The sequence below is a fragment of the Quercus lobata genome, chromosome 10 (assembly GCF_001633185.2).
Source record: "Quercus lobata isolate SW786 chromosome 10, ValleyOak3.0 Primary Assembly, whole genome shotgun sequence".
In the NCBI taxonomy this organism is placed as follows: domain Eukaryota; kingdom Viridiplantae; phylum Streptophyta; class Magnoliopsida; order Fagales; family Fagaceae; genus Quercus; species Quercus lobata.
Window position 1 is genome coordinate 30,465,833 of NC_044913.1, and position 14,608 is coordinate 30,480,440.

Here is a 14,608-nt window from a genome sequence, read left to right on the forward strand (position 1 = left end):
AATTTGTTGTGAAAATATTATGAAAATTTTGTAGTCATATCATTTCTCTTTGCAAAAACATTCACATACGCCATGTTCATCAGCAAAGCCAGTGTGCGTGGAATGAAACGTAGGGTATGAAAAGATTTTGTGAGGTGTGAATCTCAAAAGTATATTTGAAAGAACATCTAAGGAAAACGTTAAATCCACGACATTTTTACAATACTTTCACAACAAATTATAAGCAGTAGGTTGTTATTGAGTGGGTAAAAAAGTAATTTTAGTGGTAGATTCAAATTAGAACCGATAATGACTTAACACATATAACTTGTTGTGAAGATATTGTAAAAATATTGTAGACGTAGCACTTCTTAATATCTAAAGATGATGAAATAGATTTATGAAGCCTTCAAAACAGAATCCAAACTGAAATGTAACGAACTAACGACCAGTAACACTAACAAAGAGTAGCAAACTTAAATAAACGACACGTAGATTTCAAGACTATATTCAATTAACGACTTGTAGCATGAAGTGTTGCTGGAATATAATAAGTTCAGAGGTGAGGAGTTGACCATACATCATGGGGATCATTTACAACTACAAGGATCTGATGCGTCTTGTCGTTTAGGAGAATCCTTACTCGAAGCAACCTGTCATATAATTTATCCATAAATCTTCTTCTTCTTCTCTTTTTGTGGTTGAGAATCATCTATAAATATAATTGAGTTGATCATTTAAATAAATAAAAAAAGAGGCTATAACATGTGTGGGAGGGGAGGAACCGAGTATGGAGTAGGAACTGTAAGCCCAGCCCAAGGAGGAAAAAAGGGCCACACGCACATCAGATCCTGGCCCGACCCGCAAGCCTGAGCCCGAGGAGGAAAGATAAAGAAGCCAACCCCCCAAGGAGCCCAAGAAGCAAGCACCCCTTGAGAATTCTCAAGCAAGTCGACGATGCAACAAGACAAGAAACCAAGGGAGGAGAAAGAGATAAGGGAGTAAAGAAGAAAAGAAATATCTAGATAAAGTAGACATTACCTCCGTATTTAATGTACTGTACCAACTTAGATAGCCACATTAATGAAAGAGTGACCTTTGAACAGTGGTCTCACAGCTTGCAACACAGTTTACTGCCTCCAGCACAGCTTTGATGGGACAAGTATCCAATTGAAGGTCATTGACTGTACAAGCAGAAGGCTAGGATGCAATCCTAAGGACTATAAAGTAAAGGAATACATACAAGAAAGAAAATGAAACCCGAAAGAAAATGACAGAAACTGAAGAACAGGACTTTGTATTAAACACCTAAACCTTTTTTTTTTTAATGTATATTACCTCATTGGCCAGACTCGAGGAAGTGTTACTTATCTACTGTTGTGTTTCTTTTGTTATCTTTGAACCCCTAGCTCCATTAACCCTATAGCTGGATCATAATTACACATTAAAGTTGACCTTGGAAGCTCATACTCTAACAAATTAATTGCATTGGGCCTAAAGAATCTGACTCCACTATTCTAAGTGGGCTTTGCATTTTTGGACTCCTACAACACGCAAGGAAACAATTAATAGTAATGACAATGAGGTGACCTTATTTAGGTGGAGTTCACATCTTCGGTGTCACTTTTTGTGAAAAATACAGTTATCTTGACTTTTGCATTATAAATGTATTACTTGGTACTAAACATTACTTAAAATTAAATAACCATTAGAAAAAAGTTGGTTATTTTTTCATTTTTACATAAAAAGTTTCTTAAAATAATTTACTTAGTGTACTTTAAGGGTATACATTAGCAAAACCTTTCAAATATTTATACATATATAGTTAAAAATCCATTTTATTTTATTTTTATATGAACTTTTATATCAGCTTTCTATCATTTTCTTCTTTTGCATTTGAATATTCAATTTTATTGCCTCTCCATAAACCCATGCTATAAATGAATTTTCTCACAGTTTTCAGGACATACACAATCAAAATTAGATTTTCATGATTTTTAGGACATACATCTCTATAATTGAGAAATACAAATTGTGGAAATCGTTATTGAAGTTCCTTTTTTCTTTTTTTTTTCTTTTTTGAGAGAGTTTCAAACTATGACGTCTGCTCCTGATGATAGCTCTTTATGAACCCTAAATTTCTTATACAACCATTAGAAACTTTACCAGTTGAGCTAACTGGAACTCACCTGTTATTGAAGTTCCTAAAAATTATATTTTCAAGATTTTGTGCATGTCAAAAGGGAAGGGAATAACTATTTAATTCCACAATCATAATTAATTAATGGTTGAGTCATATGATCATATCTCCTAATTAGTAATTGATGAAGTGAAGATCACCGTACAAAAAGACGAATGGCTTTTATTGAACAATAATGGTGGGGACTTCATAGGAAATTACCCAGAAAGTTCATATATGCCGCTGAAAAGAAAAGAACAAACGAAAATGAATTTGGATCCTTCACGGAAAACAAAAAAGCTTCAAAGAACACAATTTTCAATATTCATAGCATGTGAAAAGTTTTATAATTCAACTAATTCACACTTTCTAATATTTTTAATAAGAGATATTTATGATTTGAGAGATGCTACGTCTACAATATTTTTACAACAAATCACAGGTGGTTAGTTGTTATTGGTTCAAATTTCAAACTAACGCTAAGATTACTTTTTTGCCCCAACAATAACAACTAGTAACAACTTACCACTTAGGATTTATTGTAAAAATATTATACATATATCATTTTTCTTATGATTTATATTCCCTTCCCCCAACTATTAAATTTAAAAGAAAAAATCTACATAGCATAATTAGACTTCCCTCGAGGTTCATTTATCATAGAGAATAAAATCCCCTTTAATCTTAGTGAAGCTAAATAAAGTAATTAACCTACTTTCACCTCTTTAGACTTGGAACATAAAAATGTCTTTTAAACAGCAGTGAAGACGGCAACGTTTTTAACCTACAAGAGGGAGCAAGCCCCTTGGAGTAAAAGCAATGGTCAAGGGATTCTTTTGGGGGTGGGGGGAATGGCCTGTCGCTATATACTAGTCTTAAACTTGCACTATGTATGGTGCCTTTTTTTCATATTTTTTGATGAGTCCGAATTCGGTAAGGACGAGATGAAAAACTCATATTTTACACAATCTAATTGAAGATTGTCATATCATTTTTTTTTTACTTAAAACTTAGTAGATCCTACAACATATAATAACATCTCAATAAATTTGCAGTTAAGCTGGATTTACAAATGGATATTAAAATTAATTGAGTATGAGTGTGCATGTTTTTTATTATGTGATATGATAATGTGACATGTTGAAATTGGAAAGGTAAAACTTGGGGTTTATACTACATTCTTATAGAATTTAATTTTTTTTTTATTGGTAAGAATTTGTCACCAAAACAAACCATACAAATAGATGATAGAAAACTAATCTTAAGTACATGAGATATCATTTAGTTGTGTTTAAAGTAATTACAATAATTTAAAAAAAAATGTTTTTTTTTCTTTATTTACAATATGAATAAAAATGATTAAAAAGTAAGCCCCATTAGTTTTTTTTTTTCCTTAATTTTCAATCGCAATTCCAATTGACGTTAATATTCAGTTGTAAATTAGTAAGCCCCCATTATCGGTTTTGGAAAGTTTCTCCAATCTAGATATACTCGTTTTTTTCCATCTTTTCCTCATGAAGCGTTTTTCCAAAACTCTTCTTGCTCGTAGTACTGGTAAGTAATTTCCAAATATAATTATTTAGTGTTATAATCCCTCTCCCTAAACTTTTTTTTTTGTTATTAGCATTGTCATCCACGACTTCCCATAATAGCTTGTTACAATCCAAAAGATGGATTCAGGCTGATGCGGTGGAGAATGTCCTTGATCAACTTGGTTCTTGATAAGAAGGAAAACATACACATGCATGACGGGCAACTAGTGTAACTAAGTATGCTTGTGGACCTAATTATGTATGCTATAAGATGCCTCAACCCACGGGACCCACATTACCATTGTGGTAGCTAGGCATGTCCAAAAGATGTATTTATGCTCATGGAGTGGCAAATACCTTTCGTAGCTAGGCATGTTCAAAAGGTGAATGTGCAATTGGCACAAATGCTATAAATGTGTATGTAAGAGAATTCTCATCAAAAGTGTTAAAAATGTTAAATGCTATTTTTTTTTTTTTTTTATCATTTCTAACACCTCAAATCATAAAAACATACCTACAATAAAGATGCTAAATGCTAAATATTTTAGCATTCAGCTACAGTGAGCTATTATTGATAATAGTTCATTGTAGCTGGATTGTAAACAAAAAAAAAATATATATATTTATATATATATATATATATATATATTCCTTCTCTAATCTCTCTCACTATTCTCTTCTTTCTTTTCTTCTTTCACCGGCTTCAACAACTGAAAAATCACGGTGGTAGTGGTGGTGTTGAAGTTTTAAGGGTTTTTTTTTTTTTTTTTTGGGAGGTAACTTGTGATTCTAATGGTGGTTGTTTTGGCTGGTGGTGCTGGTATATTTTAATGGGTTTTGTGGTGGGTTGTTGATGACAATAGTTGTTGTGATGGTGGTTTTGTTTTGGGTTTTTTTGCCGTGGGTTGTGGCTGCCACAAAGGTGGTGGTGGGGGCTAATGGTGGTTGTTTTGGGTTTTTTGCAGTGGGTTGTGGCTGCCACAGTGGTGCTAGTGAACGTGGTTGGTGGCTGGCGAAAGTTCCAATTTATGGGTTTTTGGTGGTTTCCAGTTTGTGTTTTTTTTTTCTTTTCCTCCAGTGGTGGTGGCCAATTGCAAGGGATTTGGGATTGTGTTTTGGTTTTTGTTATTGTTTTATTTTTTATTTTTTAGTGTGGTTGAGGGTTGAGGTTGTGATCAGTGGCAATGGCAGTGGTAGTGGCTATGGCTGTGGTTGTAGCTGTGGGTGGTGGTGGTAGTGGGTGTTGGCAATGGTAGTGGGTTTGTTGGTAGTGGAAGAGATGAGATTGAGAATAAAAAATAATAAAAAAATAATATTTTAATGAAGTGGTAAAAAAATATAAAATCTTTGATGTTGGGTGAATTGTAAAGTGAGTTGTTAAAATTGATAAAATAGGTTTTTAAGATGCTAAATGCTAAATTTTTTGAAATCTTTGATGAGAATGCTCTAAAGGTGGTGATGCATGTCAAGATACTACTCATATGTCATGCATCCTTCACCTATTGGTGTATGTATGGTTTTAAAAATCAGATTGGACCCAGCTAGTTTAACCAAAATCTAGATCCTAAATTGGTTAGGTAAATCGGCCAAAATCGATGTAGGGACAGATCCACAGGGGGGCCAAGGGGCCCGAGCCCCCCTTGGCCAAAGAAAAAAAAGGAAAAAAAAAATTTGGGCCCCACTAGCCCAAAAAAAAAAAATTATTGATTATATATATATATATATATATATATATTATTTGTAGAGTTGTGCCTCGCTCTTCCAAAAACTTAGAGTCCCTCCCTTTTAATTTGCCTAACCCAACTAGCAACTACTCAACTCAAAAACTCAACAAAATCAAAATTTTAAAATTAAAAATAAAAAATCTCAGTCAGTCCAGTATTAGAGTATTAGTATTAGGTGTTCTAAATGGTAAATATTTAGTATTTAGAACACCAAATACCAAAAACACTATTGTACGAGACATTTCAAATGCTATATTAAAGTAGCAAAAGTAAGTTTTGGTTTGTGAAAATAAATGTTTTTTTTCCAACAGTTGGTGCTCTTAAGAAACAATATAATTTTGTTTTTGTTTTTGTTTTCTTTTTGGATAAATAACTGTATCTTAATGTATTAAGAAACAATAATTTTATGTATTAATCTTGGTTGATAGTTTGTTAATACTATATGGATACCTATTTGGATTTTTTTCTTCTTATACTTTGGCCCTTAGTTTGAAATCCTAAGTCCGCCTTGAATCAATGGTTCAACTGTTAAAAAGGAAACAAAACCATATTTCGATTATTTGATGGTTTTGGTTTTTAAAACCTTGAGTGTGTGTTCTTGGATAATGGAAACCATAGTTGTCAAAATCACGATCTGGATCGTAGGATCACACGATTTTACGATCCCACCTCACCAAAACATTTAGAATTGCACAAGGATCGTAAAAATTGTAGGATCACATATAAGATCGTGTAAGATCGTATAGGATTGTAGGGTCGTAGGGATTCTACCGATCCTACCAAAACATAAAAGTTAGTTTTTTTTTAAAATTTTTTAATTTTTTAATTTTTCAATTTTTTAATTTTTCAATTTTTTTATTTTAAGTTCATCTTTATAAGTTGTAATTTGTAATCTCAAGACTAAGACATTGTACTTCATAAATGTATCAACTAAGTGGTGGGACTTATATGGAGATGACATTCTTGAATTGAAAATTTTTGCTATAAGAATATTGAGCTTAACATATTACTCTTCAGGTTGTGAAAGTAATTGGAGTACATTTGGAATAGTAAGACCAAATGACTTTGGTATATTATCCTCTAGTTGAGAATTCTCTATTAAAATTGGTACAACTTTAAGTACACTAAAAAAGGAGAAAATTGTTTAAACCAAAAAAAAAAAAATGAATGAGTTGGTATTTGTTATGTAAAAACTTGAAGATAAAAGAGAAAATATCTAAACCATCAAGTGCAAAAGAAGAAATTGGTTTGAAGAACTAATCTTCGAATGATGAGGGGTTAGCAAAGGGTGTCGACCAGAAAATGATGGTATAGATTTTGACGAAGATAATGAAGTAACAATTCTAATGCCTTCCTTTATAGATTTAAAAAAAAAAAAAAAGTTACATGTGTATAGTGTGAATGTGTGATTACTATTGTATCATTTGGTTATCAATGTTATGTGATGATGAGGGTTCAAGAGCTGCTATCGAAGGAAAAAGTGTGCTAGTATTTTGGTACTTGGTTGGTTTCTAATTAAACATTCATTGAACTTTTTAAATACATTGCATTAAAATTTAAATATATTTGTTTTATTAGTATAGACTTAGCGATGTAGGACATGCAAATTACATCATATAATCAAAATCTTTATTTTTTATGGAAGATTCATAATTTATGTGATTATTCAATATACAAAGTCACCATCGATGTGTTTTTTGCTTCAAATCTAAAAATAAGTAGAATCTTACGATCCACAATCCACGATCCTACGTAAGATTCCAATTTTGACAATCTTGATGAAAACATCCAATCCATGAAAGCATAAGATTCCAATTTTCACAACCTTGATGGAAACAACCAATCCATGAAGGCGAGTGATGGGTTGGATAAGGAATTGTTGATAATGTGGCTCTCTTGTGTATGTCCAAGTCCAGAGCGATGCAAACGTATGCACTGGGCTCGTAGAGCATATACCAAGAGTGTCATTGGAGTCATTTCGTAAGTGTCCATCAGCCCACATTCATCGAGATGCGTTGTTGACCCATCAATGTGCATTCTGCTCACCCATGTAAAACACTTCCGATACGTTGGTGGTGCAACAAATGTTAAAAATTGCCAGATGATGTGTGAACATCATGTGAACAAATGCGAAACTTTTCCCTTTGAAAAATGAAAATAAGGCAAAATATCACAAAACTTTCATCTGTGGAAACAATAAAATAAAAGAAAAAAATTTGGGTAGTGTTTTGTGGAAACAATAAAATAAAAGAAAACGATTTGGGTAGTGTGTATAGAATCTATAGATGAAAGAATAAAGGAGAGATTTTTCAATGTGGAAACAATAAAGTATATATATAGGTCAACAGTGACTCTATCCATTTTATTCTTACAAAATTTTCTCATTGCTGCTTATTTTTGTACAACATTTTAAATTACCGAGATCAGTTCATATCTTTTTATGTAAAATATAAAAATTTCTATCTATTTTAATATAAAAACTTACTTTTTCTATTTTACATACTTACTTTACAAAACTTTCCACGTTGTATTATTTATTTTACACATTTCATTAAAATATCATTTTTTCTTGATTTTTTTAATCGTTTATTTTTCTTCACACACATCAATATACTCTTCCTTTATTTTTGGAATACATAAAGAAAGAATAAAAAACTAAATGCAAAGTAAATAATATGCAAGGTTGTCAAAATTGGGATTTTACGTAGGATAATGGGAGGTAGATGGGATTGTGGATCGTAGAATCGGATCATGGATCGTAAGATCCTACATTATTTGAGAAAAAAAAAAAATACACATTAGTATGTTAAATAATCACATAAATTATACATTCATTGATATAATTATCATACATCTCTACATCCATTTGTAAGCATCATTTAAAGAAGCCAAAAACCTCAAAATATGACACTCTATTAGGATATTTTTTATTTGGGCCCAACTAACACTCTTTCTACATTAGAGTGGAAAAACTTGGTCTATTGGGATTTTATTTTTCATTTGGGTCTAATTGAGTTTTCTGTCAAGTTAAAAAAAATTACAAGAAACCAAGGTTGTTTGGGATCATCAGAATCGTACGATATTATTGATCCTGTACGATTCTATCGATCCTAAACGATCGCAAAAATCCTTAAAAGATCTGGATTGTTTTGAGTAGGTGGAATCGTAAAATCATGGGATCATAAGATTCAGATTGAGATTTTGACAACCATGATAATATGTAAGTTAATGTAACAACTTTGCAAATTTACAATTCTTTAGTTTGACTAATGTGACTGATTTAAGGCTTAAATATGTAAAATTCAACAATTTTATTTATTTTTTTCTATTTTGCATTGTCTTTTTTTTTTTTTTTTTTGGGTAATTGTTTATGCAGGGGCTAGAACCCCTGAGTTGACGGTCACTAGGATAACCAGATACCACTTAGGCCAGAAGGCCCAATGGTCTATTTTGCATTGTAGACAATGCAAACGCTCCATCCTCACCTTTATTTTTTTTTTTAATTCCAAACTTTATCCTCTGATTTCGACATACTCATATAATGCCCCTTTATCTAATAAAGAAAAAAAAAGACCTGTTCCAACAGCTACACTTCTTCACATAAATAATTCAACATAAGTAAAACATTAGTTTTATTTTATTTTATTTTATTTTATTTTTTAATATAAGGTAACACGCGCGTTGATGTTTTCTTTTTTGTTGGTGGGAACGAATCTTCTACAACTTCATTTTATAAACACAAGAAAATGTGACCTGGGCTACGTTTTCTTATTTAAAATTTGATATGAGAAAAACAAAAATTATTGCTTAATAATATATCTGACCTCATTATTTTTAATACAAATGGTGCTAAATCCATCTTATTCACTGACTCACTCTCAACGAAATTCTAGTCCCAACAAATAAACAAACCATTTCTTCCAAATTATTCTCTCCTGAGTAATGCTTCTAGAAGCAGATGAATTTAGTTTTTTAGTTTAAAAATGGGCGGTTCATTTTGGACTCAAGTAGTGGCAACTGTGAAGTTCACACCTATTCCTGTTCTATTCAGCCACTCTTTTTTTTTTACTAGAAAAAGATAAGATATTTGTCGGTAAAGACAACAACTGAGTAACAGACAATGTCCAAAGCGCAAAGTCTCTCTGTTGTATTTCAATTTCAGTTGAATGAAATTCACATATTTCTCATCCAAAAAAAAAAACAGACAACGTCCAAAGCAAGTCGAATGGTCAAAAAGGTCCAGCGCCTTATCTAGCGGTGGCCAGAAACCGCGTTGTCATGTTAGACACTAGCAGATGGCTCACTGATATGGCCTTAAAAACCATGCAACATATTTAATTCTTACTGACAACATTGCACTATCTGTCTTTCTGATACAACAATAAACTATAGAGATATATATACTATACATAACCACTTTCACACATACTCTTTCTCTCATTCTCAAGATTTGAACTTTGTTCCTCTCTCTAAATTCCAAATCAATGCTGGGTCTTGCTTCAAGCTCCAAGTAGGTGAGTACCATCACTCACTCTAAGCTGAACATTCTTTTTTACCATCTTTAGTGAGTTGGTCTGTCTTTCTTTATAGTTTGCTCTTCTGCAGAATCTACACCATTAAATTTGAATTACCATGCAGCTTGTTTTGAACCATTTATTGCTGTTTTTATGCTTCACTGCATCCATATATGGTTATACTGTCTCTGGTCTCAACTCTGATGGGATAACTTTGTTGGCACTCCTGAGGCACTGGACATCTGTGCCTCCTTCCATAACCTCAAGCTGGAATGCTTCTGATTCCTCTCCTTGCTCATGGGCAGGAGTGGAGTGTGACAATGCTCACAATGTGATGTCCCTTAACCTCTCTAGTCAGGCAATTTCAGGTCGGTTAGGACCTGAAATTGGGCACCTTTGTCAATTGCAAATCCTTGTTTTGAGTTTTAACAATTTCTTTGGTGTCATACCTAAAGAGTTAGGCAACTGTAGTGTTCTTGAGCAATTGGACCTGTCTGTAAACAACTTTAGTGGAGAAATACCTGATAGATTTGAAAACTTGCAGAGTTTACTGTCATTGAGCCTTTATGAAAATATGCTGATTGGTGAAATACCCAAATCCGTGTTTCGGATTCCACACTTGGAATATGTGTATCTAAACAATAACAATTTCAATGGCTCAATTCCTGCAAATGTTGGAAACATGAGTGAGGTGTTGAGTCTATCGTTATATGGTAATCAGTTATCAGGGATGATTCCTTCATCTATTGGAAATTGTAGTAAACTGGAGGAACTTTATTTGAATCAGAACCAACTGGTGGGTATTTTGCCTGAGAGTCTAAACAATCTTGAGAACCTTGCTTATTTATCAGTCAGCCAAAATAGTCTTGAGGGTAGAATTCCTTTGGGTTTGGGCAATTGCAAGAGTTTATGCTCCTTGGATTTATCGTTCAATGGTTTTAGTGGAGGTATTCCACCAGGCTTGAGCAATTGTAGTGACTTAGCATACTTCGTTGCTGTGAGTAGCAACTTAATGGGCAATATCCCATCTTCCTTTGGTCTACTATATAAGCTTTTACTACTTCACCTTCCTGAAAACCATTTGTCTGGAAAAATACCGCCTGAACTTGGCAAGTGCAAGTCCTTGGAAGGCCTACTATTGTATACAAACCAACTTGAGGGGGAAATTCCCAGTGAATTAGGGATGCTGACTGAATTGCAGGACATTGAATTGTTTAACAACCGTTTAATGGGTGAAATTCCCATTAGCATTTGGAAGATTCCGAGTCTCCAGTATCTTCATGTGTATAATAACAGCCTTTCCGGGGAGCTACCTCTGGAGATGACTGAGCTCAAACAACTTAAAAACATTTCATTGTATGACAACCAATTCTCTGGAGTTATACCTGAAAGTTTGGGGATTAATAGCAGCTTAATACAGTTGGACTTTACAAATAATAAGTTCACTGGTAAAATTCCTCCAAATCTTTGCTTTGGAAAGCAATTAAGTGTGCTGAATATGGGTCAAAATCAACTTCAAGGTCGCATACCTTCTGATGTAGGAAGCTGTTCAACTCTGCGAAGATTAATCCTCAAAAAAAACAACTTCAAAGGGGTTCTTCCAGAATTTGCCAAAAATACAAAGCTTTTATTCATGGACATCAGTGAAAATAATATTGGTGGAGCGATTCCATCAAGCCTGGGAAATTGCACCAACCTCACTTCCATTATTTTGTCCAAGAATATGTTTACAGGGTGTATACCCCTAGAGCTAGGAAACCTCGTGAATCTGCAGACATTGAGTTTGGCTGAAAACAAATTGGAAGGTCCTTTGCCATCTCAGCTATCAAATTGTGTCAAATTAGAGAGATTTGATGTGGGTTTCAATCTATTGAATGGCTCAATTCCATCTAGTTTGAGGAGTTGGACAGGTTTATCCGCATTGATTTTGAGAGAGAATCGTTTTATTGGGGGTGTCCCATCGTTCTTGTCAGAATTTAAAAAGCTCTCAGAGCTACAACTTGGTGGAAATATTTTTGGAGGAGAGATTCCTTCGTTTATTGGGGCACTGCAGGATCTATTCTATGCATTGAATCTCAGCAGTAATGGGTTGACAGGTGAAGTTCCTTTAGAGCTTGGAAAATTGAACAGGCTTCTGCAGCTGGATGTGTCTCATAACAATTTGACAGGAACTTTGATAGCTCTAGAGGAAATGCAGTCATTAGTTGAGGTCAATATTTCATACAATCACTTCACAGGTCCTGTCCCACAAACACTAATGAAGTTTCTGAACTCATCTCCATCATCATTCTTAGGCAACCCCAGCCTTTGTGTCAGTTGTCTTCCATCTGGTGGATTAACCTGCACCGGAAACAGCAATTTCAAGCCTTGTGACCTTCAATCAAGCAATAAAAAAGGTCTTAGTAGATTAGAAGTCGCAATGATATCCCTTGGATCCTCACTAGCTCTTGTTTTTATGCTTCTTGGATTGGTTCTTGTGTTTCTTTTCAGCGGAAGACTAAAGCAGGAAGCTGACACCTCTGCTCAAGAGGGATCATCTTCCCTGCTTAAAAAACTAATGGAGGCTACAGCAAATCTAGACGACCAGTATTTAATTGGGCGAGGAGCCCATGGAACTGTTTATACGGCCTCATTGAGCCCAGACAAAGTTTTTGCCGTGAAGAAGCTTGCATTTTCTGGGAATAAAGGAGGAAACCTAAGTATGGCTAGGGAAATTCAAACTGTTGGGAAGATTAGGCACCGGAATTTGGTGAGACTGGAAGAATTTTGGTTACGAAAGGACTATGGTTTAATCTTGTATCGGTACATGCAAAATGGGAGCCTTCATGATGTTTTACATGAAGTGAATCCACCACCAACACTAGAGTGGGGTGTCCGCTACAAAATAGCAGTTGGAACAGCACATGGATTGACATATCTCCATTTTGACTGTGATCCTCCTATAGTACACCGTGATATCAAGCCAAATAACATACTTTTAGACTCAGAGATGGAGCCTCATATTGCTGATTTTGGTATCGCCAAGCTTCTGGATCAGTCCTCTGCTTCAACCCCATCCATCTCAGTTGTGGGTACATTTGGTTATATTGCACCAGGTAATTCTTCTGCATTTATTGTTGTTTAGCCTATTTCTATTTTTAGATTATTAAATTGAATGATTTATGTACCATGGCTTTACAGAAAATGCATACACAACAACAAAGGGTAAGGAGTCTGATGTGTATAGTTACGGGGTTGTTTTGCTCGAGCTGTTAACCCGAAAGAAGGCATTGGATCCATCATTCACGGAGGAAATGGATATTGTGAGTTGGGTCAGGTCCGTCTGGAGCAATACAGGAGAAATTGAAAAGATTGTTGATTCAAGCCTTATGGAGGAATTTTTGCATTCAGATATCATGGAACAAGTTATTGATGTGTTTGTGGTGGCTTTGAGATGCACTGAAAAGGAGCCAAGCAAGAGACCTACAATGAGAGACGTTGTCAGACAATTATTAGATGCCAGTACCCCCATGAAAAGTAAAAAGAAACAACCTATTTAAGTTTCTAACTTGGTTGTGCCTGTTGGCAAAAAAATTATTGTTTTTAATTGTTCCAGATTTAGTTCCTTTGGAGAGTATTGTATACTTGATTATGTAATTATTATGCACTTTTGAAGAAGATGAGTCAAAACACTCTCAAATGTGGATACTAATTCGCGTATGTTCACAGTTCACATGCTTGCGTGCATGCACAAACACACCAAATGTTAATCTGAGGAGCCTTAAAATTGAGACATGGACTTCTGCAAATATATTTACATAGATTTCTACCACTAATGCTAATTGTAACTATGATATAAAGAAACTCAGTGCTGCTTTTAGTTCGTTCACATTGTTTATCTTCCTTGATTCAAAGAGACAGGAAATTCATTATTTTTACTTGGAAAAGGAAAAAAAAAAAAAGACTTTGGTTTGAAATATTTGTCTTATTAATCTGACTATATCGGTTGGATTCTGATTTTTCATGTCAATTTTGAAATGTGTTGAGTTCTTGGAACGTGGGCTTATATGGTTGGTTTCTTTCAACAATAAAGAAAGAAAAAAAAAGAAAAAAGAAAAAAAAGAAGAGAATTGCAAGATTATTTGCTCTCTTTTCTGCACTTTACTCTCCATTTAGTAGCGGAGCTAAGAATTTTTGTCAGCAAGACCAAGTTATATATATATATATATATATATATATATAATCATACATAAAATTTGTAATCTGCAATATGATTTAACTTATGTTATTGTTTATATATAACAAAAGCACGTACATTAAAGTTTGTCTTTATATTAGTCAAAACAACTATTTTTTCTTCTACATCTAGTCAATTTGTAAACTATGAATTATCTTTTAAATCATACTGATCAGAATTTTTGTCAGCGGGACCAAGTTATATATATATATATATATATATGTATAATCATACATAAAATTTGTAATCTGCAATACTATTTAACTTATGTTATTATTTATATATAACAAAAGTATGTACATTAAAGTTTACCTTTATATTAGTAAAAAACTATTTTTTCTTCTACATGTAGTCAATTTGTAAACTGTGAATTATCTTTTAAATCATATTGATTAGAATTTAAACATTTCAAATCAAATTTTTTTGTTAAAAAAATTAGAGATCAAACAGTTAGAGTATATAAT

General features: G+C 33.5%; 1 protein-coding gene across 1 annotated transcript; it reads left to right on the top strand.

The window, feature by feature from the left end:
• Positions 1-9,631: 9,631 nt before the first annotated feature.
• Positions 9,632-13,702, top strand: LOC115965326 (receptor-like protein kinase). Its single transcript, XM_031084518.1, has 2 exons — positions 9,632-13,023; positions 13,109-13,702. Exons 1-2 carry the CDS (start codon positions 10,047-10,049, stop codon positions 13,465-13,467), a joined length of 3,336 nt encoding a protein of 1,111 aa, XP_030940378.1. The 5' UTR covers positions 9,632-10,046; the 3' UTR covers positions 13,468-13,702.
• Positions 13,703-14,608: the final 906 nt, after the last annotated feature.

Bases quoted from the DNA above. Each gene is read 5' to 3' on its own strand.
- LOC115965326 (XM_031084518.1), top strand. From the start codon at position 10,047: ATGCAGCTTGTTTTGAACCATTTATTGCTGTTTTTATGCTTCACTGCA. The intron at 13,024-13,108 runs GTAATTCTTCTG...ATGGCTTTACAG, and splicing joins ATTTGGTTATATTGCACCAG to AAAATGCATACACAACAACA.